Source organism: Eupeodes corollae, chromosome 1 (genome assembly GCF_945859685.1).
Source record: "Eupeodes corollae chromosome 1, idEupCoro1.1, whole genome shotgun sequence".
Taxonomy (NCBI): Eukaryota; Metazoa; Arthropoda; class Insecta; order Diptera; family Syrphidae; genus Eupeodes; species Eupeodes corollae.
In genome coordinates this window covers 136,414,080-136,432,257 of record NC_079147.1, presented here as the reverse complement: position 1 = coordinate 136,432,257, position 18,178 = coordinate 136,414,080, and the positions used below count along the sequence as shown (strand labels likewise).

The 18,178-nt window shown below is 32.5% G+C and overlaps 1 protein-coding gene across 1 annotated transcript; it reads left to right on the top strand.

Annotated features, from left to right (window-relative positions):
- The first annotated feature begins 221 nt into the window (after positions 1 to 221).
- Positions 222 to 13,881, top strand: LOC129941798 (muscle-specific protein 20). Its single transcript, XM_056050522.1, has 3 exons — positions 222 to 381; positions 13,157 to 13,477; positions 13,546 to 13,881. The coding sequence occupies exons 1-3, from the start codon at positions 376 to 378 to the stop codon at positions 13,726 to 13,728; spliced, it is 510 nt and encodes a 169-aa protein (XP_055906497.1). The 5' UTR covers positions 222 to 375; the 3' UTR covers positions 13,729 to 13,881.
- The last annotated feature ends 4,297 nt before the right edge of the window (positions 13,882 to 18,178 follow it).

Below are 18,178 nucleotides of genomic sequence, written 5' to 3'. Positions count from 1 at the left end.
ATTCATATGTATATATGTTTATCGTATATTTAATGAAAATACACAACATTTTTTGCGCAAAATCTCGCTAGAATTATTGCTTTTATATTGAATTTGGATATGGAAAACCCTCCTTCGATACCCCACCCCAACCATTGTCCACCAAAAAAAGTTTTCTTTTATAAAATTAACTTAATATATTTTATTTTTGTTCAAATGAACATGGAAACTAAAAAGACTTAATTTGCTTCAGTATAAATTCTGATTTCGATCGTACAAGACATTTTGCATTTTCTAAATTGTAACAAAATAAACAGTTTTCGGTCGCGTAAACTACACGGATTTGATATTAAGTTTACAACTAAAATTTTTTTCGAAACCAAAATTTAAAAAAAAATGGCTGTAAGTCAAAACCATAAATAAATTAATTTTGTTAATTTGATTCTTTAAAAATAAATTGTTTAATAAAATTGCAATTAAACTTGATGTGTTGAAAGTGAAATCATAAAATATATGTTTCTATATATTTAATTCCACTTGAAATGTTTTGCATTTTTCAAACATTCTAATGCTAATTATGTGAACATGACATCAACACTAATTTATACTTAAAATACACATTTATTTTATTAACAACAAAAACAAATAACAGAAAAAAAATTGCATTTCTGTTTAGAGAAATGCATCAATTCTATAAATAATAATGCGCCAACCACTTCAGGTGGGGTCGGACGTGTGAAATATGTTTATTTAATCGTGTTGGGATTATTAGGGTAATCTTCTAATAATACTTTGTTTATAATAAAACTATTAAGGCCCAAAAAATGTCGGCTAGTTCGGCGTATAGAATTTGCTGGTAGAGCTTTTAGAGAACAAGAGTCTAGTTAACTTCCCATATGAAGTTATTGTAATGGGTCCGATTTGACAAATTAAAAATTTTGACATTTCTCGACTTTTCAAGGTCCCTAGAGTCGAAATAAAAGATTTTAAGAAAGATGTCTGTGCGTGCGTGCGTGTGTACGTACGTTCGCGATGTTCTTTCGTTGTCCATAGCTCAAGAACCAAAAGAGATACTGACTTCAAAAAATGTTGTTATACAGATAGTATTGCAGAAAGGGCTCCAAAGAAAGTTGTTTTTTTTTACCATAGCAGTTTAAAAAAGATGAACATTTTGTTCAACCCCAAATATCTTACGAATCAAAAACGCCAGAGACTTGAATTAAATTGTATATAATATATTGTAACGTGATACCAAACAAATATATTTTTTGAAAAAAATCCAATTAAGTGCATCGAAAAATAAATTTTGAGAAAAATCGAATGGGCAGTTTTTTTTTACAAAAAATAAAAACTTGAAAGAAAACTTAACAAAAGTTAATAATAATTGATTTTCGACTCAAATATCTTCTCAAAACTTTGAAATATTGGCTTTAAGCTTATTATATCTATTACAAAATATTGTTTTCAATATTCAGTAAAATTCTAAGATACATCGAATTGACATTTTTTTTACAAAAAATAAAAACTTGAAAGAAACTTTAACAAAAGTTAATAAAAATTGATTTTCGACGCAAATATCTTTTCAAAACTTTTAGGTATTGGCTTTAAAAAATTGTTGTCAACACTTTTAATTTAGAAGAAAAACTAACCGACAACTTTTTTAAGCCAACACGAAAGCCTACAAACTTTTAAGCGTGACAAATAGACAGACGGGATGGGAAGTTATCAGTGTGGGTCGCATCCCAGCCTCTTTTTTCAATTTTAGAATTACAATGTTTTTGGTATGCAGATATTTAAAGCTTATTTACATATGTCTTGCATTTTAATTTCGTAAAACAATTATGACCTATTTTCAAGATTTCGAATTGAAAGAAAACGTAAATTCAAATTTTGTTTAATCAAAAAAATAAAGAATAACATTTTGGATCATCTCATATTGTTAAGACAGTATAAGAGCTTGTCCAAACAAAAGTATTGAAATCGGTAGAATAGTTCGTGAGAAAACTTAAAAACTAAACATCGATTTTATGGGGAGTACCCTTTTTTATTAAAAGATGCCATGTTGGGAAAAAAATGTTAGCGAAAATTTAAAAAAATCTATCGATTTGTTTTTTTTAGAAAATTCAAGTTTTTGATTTTTTGAACAAACAATTTGTATGGGCACTACTGTTATTTTCAAACTTAAAAAAAAACGCCTTACACGAATCGGTTCAAAACCTTAATTTCAAAATTAGAAGTCAATCAACCCAATGGTTTTGTCTACAGGGGCCAGGACAAACCGACAGACACATAGCCAGAAGGAATCGGGGACCCGACTTCTCCAGTTGGAAAGATTTTACGAATGCAAAACTTGTCATATAGTTCCTATATGATGCCAGTAAAAATTGAATGCTGACACTTTAATCTTTTGTCGTTATTTCTATAGTTTTTAGAAAATATTAATAACAAATTTTAGTTTTAGTATCACTCTTCATTCTCAAGATATCTACTCGAGTCAAAAACCTTTTTTTATAAGCTTTTAGTTGTTTTTGTAGAAGTTCGGGTCTTTTCTCTAAAGTTGTCAATTCAATTTTTCAAAAAAAAATTAATTTTAAGTTAACAACAAAATAGCAAGCTTAGTTTGATTTCAATTTTGTTGTTGTTTTCCACGATTTTCAATCGAAAACCAATTTTCCCCAGTTGATGTAGCATTATTCAAAAGCTTTTATTTGCATGAAATACCGATAGAGCTTTTGTCAACAACAATATTTTGCATAGAATAAAACATGTTCGAAGGCGATTTTTGATATATTGGATTCAAACATTTGTTCTTACCAATATTGTGAAGATTTGTATGTTTAACAACAAAAAATTTCAATTGGATTTTTGTTAAAAATAATGTTCTTTAAAATTTTGCAAAACTAGTTTGAACGCAATTTTTTTAATTGTTTATAATATAGTAGAGTTGAAAATAAATGTTTACCTACTTTTAGTAATATTTTTAACTTCCCATAAGAAGTCATTATAATGGTTCCGATTTGTCAAATTGAAAATTTTGAAATTTCTCTACGTTCAGGTCCCTTGAGTCGAAATAAAAGATTTTTAAAAAGATGTGTGTGCGTTCGTGTGTACATAGTCATGTACGTATGTACGTTTGAACGTTCGCTACGTTTTTTTCGTAATAAATAGCTCAAGAACCAGAAGAGATATCGACTTCAAATAATTTTTCTTATACAGATAAAAAGGAAGAAATCTGCAGAAAGGGCTTTTAAAAAATTGTGTGGGCGGTTTTTTTACCATAGCAGTTTAAAAAAGGTAAAAATGTTGGTTAACCATAAATATCTCATGAACAAATATCGCTAGAGACTTGAATTCAATTTTATATAATATATTGTAACGTGATACCAAACAAATATATTTTTTGAAAAAAAATTCAATTAACAGTTTTTTTTTATACATCAAAAAACTGAAAAAAAAATTGTAAGTTTGAAAATGTTACGAAAACAAAAAGATTTTATCTCCAAGACAATTATGTGCAACGAAAAGTAACGTTTTTAACATCAGGTCAAATTTTGAGAAAAATCGAATGGACAGTTATTTTTTATAAAAAATAAAAATTCCTCAAAGTTGGTAAAAATTGAATTTCGACTTAAATATCTTTTCAAGAATTTGAGATTATGGCTTTTAACTAATATTTGTTTGTAAGAAATATTGTTTTCAACATTCGGAAAATTTTTGAGAAAAATTGAATTGACTTGAAAGAAAATTTAACAAAAGTTAATAAAAATTGATTTTCGACCTAAATATCTTTTCAAAACTTTCAGATATTGGCTTAAAACTACTTTTATCGATAAACAAATATTGTCGCATCCCAGCCGCTTTTTATTTTAGTTTTTATATGAAAGCAGTCTGTTCCATTGTTACAAAAATGTTAACAGATGTAATTGAAGTCGATTTTTCCACTGGGTCTTGAGATATGACCTTGGCCATTAAGCTTCGAGAAATGTACAAAATCGTCAATCGGATATGGCAGACATATTACAATAACTTTCTTTGAAAATTTAAAAATATGTGCCCTATTTAATTTTCGAAGTCATTATTTTAAATCCAACAAAAAATTGTTTTTATAAAATAATAAAAAATTATTTATGTATGTATGCACATATAAAAATAAAATATGTGTGGTATCATATAAATTAATTAAAAGTATACTTTGTAGCCTATTTAACTAGCATTCAGAAGATCAATTGAATAGGCAGGTCTACAGCGGAACTATGAACTCGTGCTTAATTTTTTTTGCAATTCTATATACTTACCTACAATCGCAATCAATTTGTTTATAATTAAACCAACACAAAAAATATAAAAACATAAACGAAACATGCAAACCAAAATAGAAAAAAACGATACAAAATACCCAATTAAAATAAAGGTTTCTGCAAAAAATGAAAACTCTATCAAATTAATGGTTTTTTGGAGAAGAAAATAACACACACATATTGCTGACGTAACGACACCGTCAGCCAGCAGCACAGTGGGAGTTAAATACTTTTTTCCTTACGGTTGGTATTATTTTTTGATAATTACCCACATTTGCATGGTCCTCTTGCGTCCGGTGTGCGTTCTGGCCCTCCCCCTCAATATCTATGCCGACATAGTTGCAAAAAATATATAAAATTCATTAACCAAGGCCTTCAATAAAAGTGATATCATTTTGGCGTTTTTCCAAAATAAAAATATACCCATTCCCACTCCATCCGAAAAAACAAAAAACTCAAGAGGGACCTTAAACAGCACCAAATTCTTCCGAGCGGATCACATTATTGTTTGACAATTTCGTTGGAGCCTGAGGGAATATGAAAAGTCGATAACACTTGGCTTCCTCTTTGCGTTCGTCCTCAGTTCTCATAGTTTTCAGTTTACGCCACGCTCCGCAACGCCGCCACAGTTTTGTATATACAGTATATACAGCACACCGCATAAGCCAGCCGCCGGACGTGCCGTCCACGTCAGATTTAAATTCAAACATAAATGCATACATTTTGTGATTTTTTGGACGACTGCCCAACTATTAATGCTCAATGTGAAATTTAATTTTCCAATAAATTTCGTTTTTCCACTCTGTATGTATATTCGGAGGCATTCAATTAAAAACGAAAAATAAAACAAACAAACAGACAAAAAAAATGTTCACTGGTCCGTCCGTTCGTCCGTCTGTCCGTTGGACCGAGCGAAGCGACGGAATTGCCCTCGGAACGGACGTGTTTATTTGTACTTTATTTTGGTTTTTGGATTTGTTTTAAGCACATTCAATAAGGGGCAAGGGCGACACGGATACCGAACCGAAACGACACATGGGGGCAGGGAGGGGGTCGATTGGGATTGGGTTATATTCTCGGAGAAACAAATGTTCGATTAGAATGCCAATTGAACCAGGACGAGGAGCGCTGCGAGTGAGTGGGCGTGTAGATGGGTGGGTGTTATGGTCATGTTCAATGTTCTACTTAATTTTAGAATATAAAAACAAGGACCCGAACTGACATCGATATAAGGCCATTCGTACATGGCGAGCATTAATTGCTGTGGAATAAATTGATGCTGGGCAACACAGTGAGGGATTTATAATTGAGTTTTTTTCCAATTTCTAATTTTGTATTATTTTTTTTTAATTTTATTTTTATTTGAATAGATATCTTATCTACAGTGAATTGTATGTACATGTATATATGTATCGGTAATACTAGATGTCAAGTTTTGCACTCCGTTAAATCACAATCCGAAATTTTTATTAATTATTAGGGAGATCCATTACATGCTCTGCAATTTGGTATGGACAAAGTTAGAAAATATGGAGAACTTGGTGATAATTGACTATATCATATTTTTGATAATCAAAGATGATTCAACTCAATTCAATTCGATTGAACAATTTCCAGATTATAATTGTCACAATTTATTGTTGCTACGGTGACATTTTAAATTGATTGTTATAAAAAATCTAACTAAAAGTATCAAATTGGCTGTGTTTAAATAAAATTCTTACTTTTTTTGTGTTTTTCGAATGTCGTAAGCTTTGTCGGTCACAAAAATGTGTTTTTGTACCTAAAAAAACGTAACTGAAAACAAATTTCTATTCAGAAACGACATACATAAGTATGTAAACGGTGATTTTTTAAGAGCTTGAGAACTTTTTTTAAAAAAAAAAACGCATAAAATTTGCAAAATCTCATCGATTCTTTATTTGAAACGTTAGATTGGTCCATGACATTTACTTTTTGAAGATAATTTCATTTAAATGTTGACCGCGGCTGCGTCTTAGGTGGTCCATTCGGAAAGTCCAATTTCGGGTAACTTTTTCGAGCATTTCGGCTGGAATAGCCTGAATTTCTTCGGAAATGTTGTCTTCCAAAGCTGGAATAGTTGCTGGCTTATTTGTGTAGACTTAAGACTTGACGTAGCCCCACAAAAAATAGTCTAAAGGCGTCAAATCGCATGATCTTGGTGGCCAACTTACCGGTCCATTCCTTGAGATGAATTGTTCTCCGAAGTTTTCCCTCAAAATGGCCATAGAATCGCGAGCTGTGTGGCATGTAGCGCCATCTTGTTGAAACCTCATGTCAACCAAGTTCAGTTCTTCCATTTTTGGCAACAAAAAGTTTGTTAGCATTGAACGATAGCGATCGCCATTCACCGTAACGTTGCGTCCAACAGCATCTTTGAAAAAATACGGTCCAATGATTCCACCAGCGTACAAACCACACCAAACAGTGCATTTTTCGGGATGCATGGGCAGTTCTTGAACGGCTTCTGGTTGCTCTTCACTCCAAATGCGGCAATTTTTCTTATTTACGAAGCCATTCAACCAGAAATGAGCCTCATCGCTGAACAAAATTTGTCGATAAAAAAGCGGATTTTCTGCCAACTTTTCTAGGGCCCATTCACTGAAAATTCGACGTTGTGGCAGATCGTTCGGCTTCAGTTCTTGCACGAGCTGTATTTTATACGGTTTTACACCAAGATCTTTGCGTAAAATCTTCCATGTGGTCGAATAACACAAACCCAATTGCTGCGAACGGCGACGAATCGACATTTCACGGTCTTCAGCAACACTCTCAGAAACAGACGCAATATTCTCTTCTGTACGCATTCGTGTGGTTGGTTTGATGTCCAATAAAGTAAACTGAGTGCGAAACTTGGTCACAATCGCATTAACTGTTTGCTCACTTGGTCGATTATGTAGACCATAAATCGGACGTAAAGCGCGAAACACATTTCGAACCGAACACTGATTTTGGTAATAAAATTCAATGATTTGCAAGTGTTGCTCGTTAGTAAGTCTATTCATGATGAAATGTCAAAGCATACTGAACATCTTTCTCTTTGACACCATGTCTGAAATCCCGCGTGATCTGTCAAATACTAATGCATGAAAATCCTAACATCAAAAAAATCACCCTTTATTTTTGTTGCGACAGCTTTTTAACTATCAATTATGACATTCACCTTACATCGACCGAATTTGATTATTTTGACTGTCATTTATCAACATTTTTACCTTCTCTATCTAAGCCCTTACAAAAAACATTTCAAAGGGCTTGTATTTCTTCAAATGTTGTTGAAAGGGTGTATAGGGTGATTTCTAAAAGTGTTACCTAAATTTTTGTTTACTTATTGAAAAAATTTGGCAGGTAAACGATTTAATAAGGAGGAGAAGGATAAACTATAAGGAATTTGATTCAGAAACGAATATAATTCTTCTTGTAAATAAGATTTGTATTGTAAGAAAGTAATAAAATGATTGTATTTTTAAACGCATAAGCTTTTCCAATTAGGACTTGACAGCTTTTATTTTTTAAATTAAACGTTACCCTTTTGTGACATTTTAAAAAATGTATTATGCGCTTGAAGTACAATGGAAATATTTATGAATTGAACTCAACTTCGCGCAACAGACCCATTTTGTCTTCAATGTTCGGTTTTACAGTTCCACCGTTGATCGTCGCTGTCTTCCGCTAGTTGGCGAAAGGACCGAACTTAGCATAGCCAGAAAAAAAATGGTCTAGAAGCGTCGTTGAATAGCAACTCACTTTTTAATAAATAGATTGTAAGATATGATGCGTAGCTTGTTGTATTATTATGTTGAAAGCACATGTCTTTCAAGCCCATATCTACCAATTCGGGCAAAAATATTCGGTAATCATGGCACGATAGATAAATTCAATGTTGTCAGCAACCTATGGGAAAACCCATATACTTACATTTAATGTATTTAAGTTTTGATATATTGAGTGTACATGTTCAAGAACTTGAGAATAAATTCAGTACAAACTGGAATAATATTTTGTTAGTTACTCCAAATACAGGGTTATCCATTTTGCGGTTTCAAAAGTAAAATTAAAAAAGAGGCTGGGATGCGACCCACAATGATAACTTCCCATTCTGTCTGTCGATTTGTCTTGCTTAAAAGTTTGTCTATATGTACTCGTATCAATTTGCGTACTATTTTTTGTAGATTTTATTTTTTTTGAAAAAATGAACTGTTGGATTTTTATATAAAAATTACCGAGTATCGAAAATAATATTTTTTGTGAAATAAAATAAGTTTGAAGCCAATATTTTTAATTTTTGAAAAGATATTTAAGTCGAAAATAAATTTTTACCAACTTTTGTTAAATTTTTTTTAGGTTTTTAATTCTTTGTACGAAAACATTTAACTCGATCTTTTTAAAAATTTTACTTAATGTTAACAACAATATGTTTTGAAAGATAAAATTAGTTTGAAGCCAATATTTCAAATTTTTGAAAAGATATTTGAGTCGAAAATCAATTTTTACCAACTTTTGTTAATTATTTTGTGTTTTTAATTTTTTGTAAAAAAACTGTACATTCGATTTTTTTCAAAATGTTACTGAATGTTGACAACAATATTTTTAATAGATAAAAGTAAATTAAAGCTAATATCTCAAAATTTTCAAAAAAAATTTGAGTCGAAAATCAATTTTTACCAAATTTTATTAATTTTTTTTAAGATTTTTTCGATTTTTCTCACAATTTTACTGAATATTTAAAACAATATTTATTAAAAGATAAAATAAGACTGAAGCCCGAATTTCAAGTTTTTGAAAAGATATTTGAATCGGTATTCAATTTTTACCAATTTTGTGTAATATTTTTTTTGATTTTTATTTTTTATAAAAAAAAATGTCAATTCGATTTTTTTCAAAATTTTAGCAGATGTGAAAAGCATTATTCTTAGTTGCACAAAATTGTTTTAGAGTTGAAATCATATTTTAGTCTTAAAATTTTGGAGGTGACAAATTTTTTTTCTTCAGTTTTTTAGATTTATAAAAAAAAAACTGTTGAATGGAATTTTTCCAAAGAATATACTTGTTTGGTATCACGTTAGACTATATTATATAAAATTTAATATAAGTCGCTAGCGTTTTTGGTTCGTAAGATATTTAGGGTTAACCAAAATGTTCACCTTTTTTCAAACTCCTATGGTAAAAAAACCAGCCACGCAATTTTCTTGAGAGCCCATTCTGCCTTATTATCTGTATAACAAAATTTATTTGAAATCAATATCTCTTCTGGGTCTTGAGCTATGGACAACGAAAAAACGTCTTACGTCGTCCGTACGTTCGTACGTACACACGCACGCACGCACAAACATCTTTCTTAAAATCTTTTATTTCGACTCTAGGGACCTTGAAACGTCGAGAAATGTCAAAATTTTCAATTTGACAAATCTTACCCATTACAATAACTTCGTATGGGAAGTTAATAAAACACATCAGAAAAAAAAACACGAATTGTTGCAAGTATCAATTCTCTTGAGTAATTTTTGACGACTATTATTGGGTGGTATCTCAGCCATAACTTAAAGAATGTTGGCTTTTAAGTGGCCAAGACTTAAAGGTTTATACATATACACGGTCTTTCGCGCAGGCCTATACAAAAAGTCCAGCAGTGTCAAATCTAATGATCTTGGTGGTCAGTTGATATAAATGGTATATCATGGTGCGGCATATGGCATTATCATGTAGAAACTCATATTCTAAAAGTCGCATTAATTCAATAGCAGTTAAAAAAAAGTCGGTTATCATGATCAGCATAACGCTCCTAATCGACGGTGGCAGTCATTCTATCGTCGTTTTCGAAGAAGAAAGGTCCAGTCAAACCTCCGGACCTAAGGACGCACCAAACAGAGACTTTTTGTAGATGACAGTTTTGTTTATTAACATACCCTCCGAGTAAGAAATGTGTTTCGTCGTTGAAGAAAATGTAGTTCGAAAAATTGCCGCCACAGTTGTCGTTTTGACTTTTTTGGTTGCAAAAATCATATCTCCTAAAAGAATAAAGATATTGCTTTAATTTTTTTTATCTTCATTGAAATTTCCAAGGCTAAAAAAATTGTGACTTTAAAAAAAAAACTGTTTACATTTTCAGAAATTTGTGTTAAAATAAGAAGTTTTAACAAAGGTCATAAACATAGGGGTATTTTAATATGCAATTCTCAAATCGAATAAAATTCGATTCGAGCGAAAAGAAAAAGGACCAAATCTAAGTCCGCGGAAATGTATAATAAACTCATCATTTCTGGAAAGTATCGTTCTTTCAGATCTGTTCGACTTCTCACATGCCTTAAGAATAAAATAAGTGGATCCGAAAAGGTTGCAAGCATGTTAAATAGGTTCTCATTTTGCCAAATCCTGGAAACTTTACACGTATTCTGATATCGATATTTCTTGTAGTCTTTATTTTGGCATTCCTGGGCTTATTTTGACAGTTGTCCAAGTGGTAGTTATTGATATTCAATGATATTTTGAGTATGAACCAATATTTTGTGTAGAATAGGTGTGAGTAGTTTTTTTTGGATACTTTAGTTTTAAAATCTCTGCCGGTTTCTTAGTATACTGCATTCACTACTTCTCTGCAATAAAACATTCAATATTAATTTGAGCCTCAATATAACTTCTCCATTAACTCCAGGTATTCGAGCGGTTGCACCTGACTGTTTGAAAAATCTTCTTGCTGTGTTTCTGTCATAAGTGTTACCAAACCCTTGCTTTGGTTTATCCACATCAAAGCCAAGCTCATGGCGAAAACGCCTTTGGATCTCTTGTTTTCTTCTTTTTTTCCGCTTCCTTGGTCCTAATCGATTCATCAGTACCTTCTTCTTCTTTGCGAACAGTATACACAAGCTTCAAAATAGATTCCATGCATCTGATTCTAGCGTGCAGTGGAGAGATTCCATATTCGTAATTATGTTCGTCCTCAATTGATTCATCTTAATTGAAGTTCTTTTGTGCCCTTTTGCATATCGGACATAACCGCGTAGACTTTGTTTCCGTTAATTCGTTAACACTTCTCCGTTTATCATAGTTAAAAAGAACACGTTATTCACAGTTAGAGTTGTTTCTTCATTAAGTTGATATATTGTTGGTTGAATATCTGCTATTTGACTTTTAATATTATTGACTGTGGTATTTATGATTTCACTAGTCTCTTTATCATATTGGAACATAGTGAAAAAATCCAATAGTGTGCAAAAAGTAGTGTTTACAAAAAGCTTAAATTAAAATTTTAATTTAACATTAGGTTAAACATTTATCGATCAAAATAATGGCACCGCATATTATGAAAACAAAAACGAAAAGAGTTTCGAAGCCCTTTTTCTAGTTTTTACATTCAAAGTTGAAAAAAAAATAAAGCCTAATTGAATAATTTTTTCGATTACTTGAGCTCCAAGTATTTGTGAATCCAGTTAACTAAAAAGTTTTACATTATAGACCCAATCGAAAAATAAATATTGCAAGCAGTTTTGCATAAGGAGCCACTGTGCGCCATCCACCGTCTGTTGTTGAAGCACCTTTTCGACGAATCTACGGCGTTGTGAATGGTCAGCTGGCTTCAGTTGTTGTGTGAGCTGGACTTTATATGGATGAAGATGTACCTAGATCCAAATGAAAAATACGCCATTGTTGCTAAGAACAACGAGGAATCGACACAATCGGGTCTTTGGCAACAATTTCACTTACAGCAGCGATATTTTAAATGGTACGAAACAAACTATGATGCACAGGTCTTACAATATCTGTAATGCCAGTCTCTTTAAATTTCTTCACAATTTTGCCAATTGCTTGCGTATTTGGACGATTTTGTAAACCATAATCTCTTAAACTCGATATATGGCTATGGCAGAATCACCATTTTGTAGCGGTAAATTGTAATGATTCTGAAACAGAATCGCATAATTACATGCTTTTTGCCAAAATGCAGAAGTCACGCTTTTCAATGTTATTTTAGCCCTTTTTTATAAGATTCGACTTCGCTACGATAATAATTCTTCAAATTAATTCAATAAGTACAAATTCGCTGAAAAGATTATTTGGTCCTAGCGAACATTATCTTCCAGATTACGATTTCCAAGAAAAATTAAAGAAAATCTCTGTTTATTATCGCCCGTCGTCGTCGCCGCCGCCGTAGCCCTCGGTTGGATTTTATTTTACGTAAAGATTTGATCCCGTAGGTATAATTAACCTTAACACCTTTAAACTGCCGCATCAACGCTTAAAAAAGTTCAATTAAAAATGGGTATAAATCTTAAAACAGAAAGAAAAAAAGCTGTTTATTTTAAAAGAAAAACAACAACTTTATCCCACTGATTTCTATGAAAATTTTCTTTCTTTCATAAAAAACAAAAAACACCACCTATTCTACACCTGGTTTAAGGGAAAGTCTATTATATGTATGTGTATAACTGAATGTTGACCATTACGAGGAATACCAAACCACAAAACATTTGATCAAGTTTATAAATAAACCAAGCCAATTAATAAAATCTCTTGAGGAAAAATAAAAGCTATTTTCATCAAGTTCATTCAATAGACACGTCTCTAAGGATTTGTTGTTTTTTGTGACCTAAGGCTATAGGTTACGATGATGGTTAAGCATTAAATATTAAAGGTGTTTTGTTCACCTATAATTTATACATAAACATACCAAGTATCACGAAATAAAAGTAATGATTCTCAAAAATTTGCAAAAAACAACTAATTGCTTATTTTTTAAAAACTTCATTTTCCTCATTTATTGGAAGATGGATGAAGTCAGATAACACAAATTATATACTTATTAATTTTTACCATATTTTTTAGTATTAATTTAATTAATTTCTTTTTTTTTCCTTACTCAGCCTCGTAACAAGGAAACTGAAGCTGAAGTCCTTCAATGGATTTTCGATGTACTTGGTGAGAAAGTACCAAGCGGCCAATACGAAGACATTTTGAAAGATGGTATTGTTTTGTGCAAATTGATCAACAAACTGGCTCCTGGTTCTGTAAAGAAAATCCAAGAACGTGGAACTAATTTCCAATTGATGGAAAATATTCAACGTTTCCAAGCTGGTATCAAGAAGTACGGAGTTCCAGAGGAAGAAATCTTCCAAACTGCTGATCTTTTTGAACGTAGAAATATCCCACAAGTTACACTTTGTTTGTACTCTTTGGGACGTCTTGTAAGTTAAAACATTTTATAAAGCTATTATTAAATTATTGTTAAATTCCATTTTTTAAATTTGTGTAGACTCAAAAACACCCTGAATATAATGGACCAAGTTTGGGACCAAAAATGGCAGATGAAAACAAGCGTACATTCACCGAAGAACAATTGCGTGCACACAATGCTGAACTTAATTTACAAATGGGTTTCAATAAGGGCGCTTCACAATCTGGCCATGGTGGCTTTGGTAATACCCGTCATATGTAAAATCTAATTTGTTTGTTCTCCATAATGTATTAACCATCAATCCAGTTTATACACAAATGTAAATACAAAAAAAAGAAAATTATGTTTTTTTTATGTTTTTGTTAATTAAATCATAATAAATAAGTTAAAATATTATTTAAACAAAATAAGAAATTAGTCTATTTTTATTTTTGCTTGGAGAATTGCACCCGTGTACTGCACGCCATGTGACTGTTTAGATGATATTCTCAAACGTTTCGAGAACGAATTAAAAATTACAGTTTAAAGAAATGAATCAAATATGTAACTTCCGTGAAGACCATTCTTTTAAACATTCGATAGAATGGGCGATAGACAGCATTCTAAGATGTTTTTCATTCGAATAATTTATGCAAGATTAAATTATAAAATACGAAAGCAAATATTCCTCTGATAAAAAAGTTTATAATGCCAAGTGAAAACAAAACAAGTAGATATTTGTCATATTAAATAAGTGATAAAAAGAAGATCAACGTGTCTGGCAGCTTATGGTGACCGTCACAATTCTTTTGCCTTCTTCTTCCTCTCTTGCTGGTCTTTCCACTACATAGGATAACCTTTTGCACCAACTTTGGTTACAACGCATGCCATCACACGTCCAAGCTGTTTTGATCTGAACTTTCTACTCATCAATTTTCGGAAAGAGGTGGCGAAATAGTTAACGCACCCCTCCAATATCTTCTAAAGCTTCTTTACGTGATTTCGATACAGCTCGGTGGATCTTATTTTTGTCTATAATAAGAGTTGAAACTTTGGAAGAAACCAAGACGACATCAGCCAAAACAGCAGAAGCGACAGCAGCAGCAGATCGCGTCGATAAACCGTATCGATCACATACCTTGGCAACTGTTGGCAACATCAATCTATTGCAATAAGCTCTTGAAGTCGATGGTGCCTCTGTCAAAGGGGGGTTTGTTGTTGATGCCTCTGTTACCGAATGTGTTTCTGGGGAAGATTCACGCACCAAGACTTCAATGCAATTTCCTGAGACAATATCCGTTTCCTGCGTAGACCATTTTTTTGCTTCCCTCTTTGACTCTTCAATTTGCCTCTGCTGTCGTTTCTTCAAGAAATTTGTTTCTTTCTTGTCAACCCCGCTTATAACCATTTTCCTTTTATTTCGTTGATCCAACAAAAAACTTCTCTCATGGATGGGAACTTTCTTTGGTTTTAAACACAAACAAGTTTGAAATGAAGTGCATTTAGAAGCAGCAACGTCGAAAAGCTTCTCAGATGACTCTAAACTAAACTAGGAAACAGGTAAAACCCCATATCCTTAAAGGACATCAATAAATTAAGTCATTTGTGCAGGTAGGCCTCAAATTTATAAACAAATGTTTTTTCAAAATCGGATTGGTATAGAAACTTTAATTCAAATTGTGTCAGATTTATAGAGCAGTGCTTTTAAGTTCCAGGAAAATGATGATAATAGCAATATGCGCCAAAAATTAAAAAAATTCAAATTTGGTCACCTATTGAGGGTATTTTTAGCTAAAAACCTTATAAATTTGAAACCGCTGGAAACGTATTGTTGCATGCAAATCAAAACGTCAAATGTGTTTTAAACCTAATAAGATCAAAAAGTTATTATTTTATAATAAATAGTAGCTCAGGAACCGACATTAAATATTAATTTGTCAAAATTTTGAGGGTCGGTACAACCCCCTAGACAAATTTTAATATTTTATTTTATATATTTTTGTAATCTAAGTCCAATTACGCAAGTTTTGAGAGGTCTTTTGTTCGGAAAATCCAAAAAAAAAAAATTTCGGGACACCCTAATGTGCAAAAGCAATACTCAAGAAACTAAGAGACTTAATTCGCTGCATACTTAGTAAACTTCAAGAAATAACTCATCCAGCTTGTTTATCCAAAGATTTAAAACACATAACTATTCATCACATTCGAACTACACCTGGGCATCAGGTCATCACCGATTATCTTCAGAAAAAATAAATATAGGCATACGAGTACAAATAATTATAAACGGTTGGCGTCCCTTTGGAGATTAGTGAGCATTGAATGCTCGATCAACTCTGGATAACTATTCTGCACGTTTTATCGTCAATGGAAGCAAAATGTTTCCATCCATGGCCTTATTAAATACATACTCTTATCAACAAATTCCAATAAATCCAGATGACGATTGCAAGACTGTAAAAGCAAACTATTTCATGACTTTTGAACTAAGGAATCCTGAAAACACATTTCAAAGATTAATAGATGTGATCTTATTCGAAACCAACTTTTGATTTTCATAAATTGACGGCATCCTGGTTTATTCCAAATCTTCAGAAGAACATACCGTCGGCCAAAGATGCAAACCTCGTAAATCCAATTTTTAAAAAATTGAGATTTTTGAAAATATATCAAGAAGGCATTGAAATCTACGTTTGGATTAAAAAAAAATGTCATTATTATTTATTAAAGAACCGAAAGGTATGATCATTTAATTGAATATATTTGTGCTTAAGTAATAACATTAAATAGTAGGATTGTTGTTGCATTTAAAAAAAGGAGATGATGAGCGCCTCAGGAATAAAACCTTTTCTTTGTGAGACCATCGATAAGTCTTTGATGAGGTCAGAATGGGAAAAGTGGTATCGCTCATTTGTTCTTTATTTGGAGTCTGAAGAAATTATCGATTCAGTTAAAAAGAAAAATAAGCTTTTGCATCTTGAAGGACCGCAGTTGCAAGAGGTAATTTTTAATATAGGGATATTGGTCAATTGTGCTACTACTGAGGACGATATTGCTTCTGAAGATGTATTCAAGGTGTTAGTAAAAAAGCTAAACGAATATTTTTCTCCAAAGAGAAATTCGACGTTTGAAAGACATTTGTTCAGAACGCTGAAGTTAGATGATGGGGAGAATTTCAATGAGTTTCTTTTACGGCTACGCAATTAGGCAGCTAAATGCTCTTTTGGTGAAACAAAGCAAGAGATTTGTGAAATAAATATAAAAGATAAAGTTATAGACGCATGGACTTCTAGAGATTTAAAGGAACGATTGTTAGAAAAGGAAGACTCATGAACAGACTGAAAGCCAGACAGAGTCGATGGCTATAATTCCGTCGTCAAGTGGGATTAACAGCATCCACCCTGCTCATAAACGAAATGGTCCAAACGAATATAGAGAATGTCAGAGATATGGACGAATGGGTCATTTATCAAATAGTGTTTACTGTACAGCTAAAAATAGCAAATGCAATAGGTCATTTTGCTAAGAAATTTAAGACGAAGTCCGACAAGTGAAAAAACACTTTTGATCATGGGTTTGTCCAAAAGAAAACAAGATTCGGGCCATCGAATACAAGGTTTGTAGAAAAAGGAAAATCAAGCGAGAACCATGATGAGCATACTACTGTTTTCAAGTCGCGGAAGATTCTGTTGAATCTTCAAGTGCGCATGTAGGTAATGTGTTTCATAGGAAATTGCAAACTTTTAATGCTTATCGACTCAGGATCACGGTTCAATCTAATAGGAGAAGAAGACTGGGAAAAGTTGCGCCAAACATCAGCATTCATTAACGTTCGAACAGAATCGGAAAATCGGTTCAGGGCATACGCAGCTAAGGAGATACTTGAGGTTAGAACTGTTTCTTAGGCCCCTATAAGCGTTGACTGCCGCAATGAGTCGATGGCATCATTCTATGTTATTAAGAACGGCAAATAATCTCTCCTAGACCGTGATACCGCATTTAAATTGAAAGTATTAAAATTAGGAATTGACATAAACCATTTAGAAGACAATCGTGTTTTTCCGAAGATAAAAGGGATACGGCTACAGTTAACTATAGATAAAGCATTTAAGCCGGTGCAGCAACCATTGCCCCGTATTCCGTCAGCTTTGGAAAAAAAGGTGGAATATAAACTAAAAGACGCACGGGAAAAGGAAATTATTGAGCCTTTTAACGGTCCAAGTTAATGGATCTCTCCTAGGTAGGTAGAAATGGCAATCTCAAGGCAACCTAGCCTGAGATCCAATTAACGCTGTAGTGCGCCGTTTTGATGCCAAAATCTCGTTTGACCTTTGATTGAAAGGGTTACATTGATAGAGAAGCTTCATAACGATTATGTTAGAGCCATTTTGTCGGATTGAGAAAAAAGATTAGGTCTCTAATGTTTGTCTCAGATAGCTCATCGAGTTCTTGAGAGAATGCTTTTCCAAAGCATTTCATTCTATAGTGTTTGCCAAAGCAGGACATTTGCAGATTAAATAGATTATTGTTTCACTTTCTCTTTGGTCACTACAGCTACGGCAAAAGGTGTTGTAAGAGATACCCAACTTCTCTAAATGAACTCCTATAGGCCAATGCCCGGTACAAACCGCAACAATCCTGGCTATGTCTTGCCTTGGCCTGCATAGAAGATCGTTTGTACGGGTTTTGTTATAGGTGGGCTTTATCTTCCTAGATATAATGCAGTTGGTTA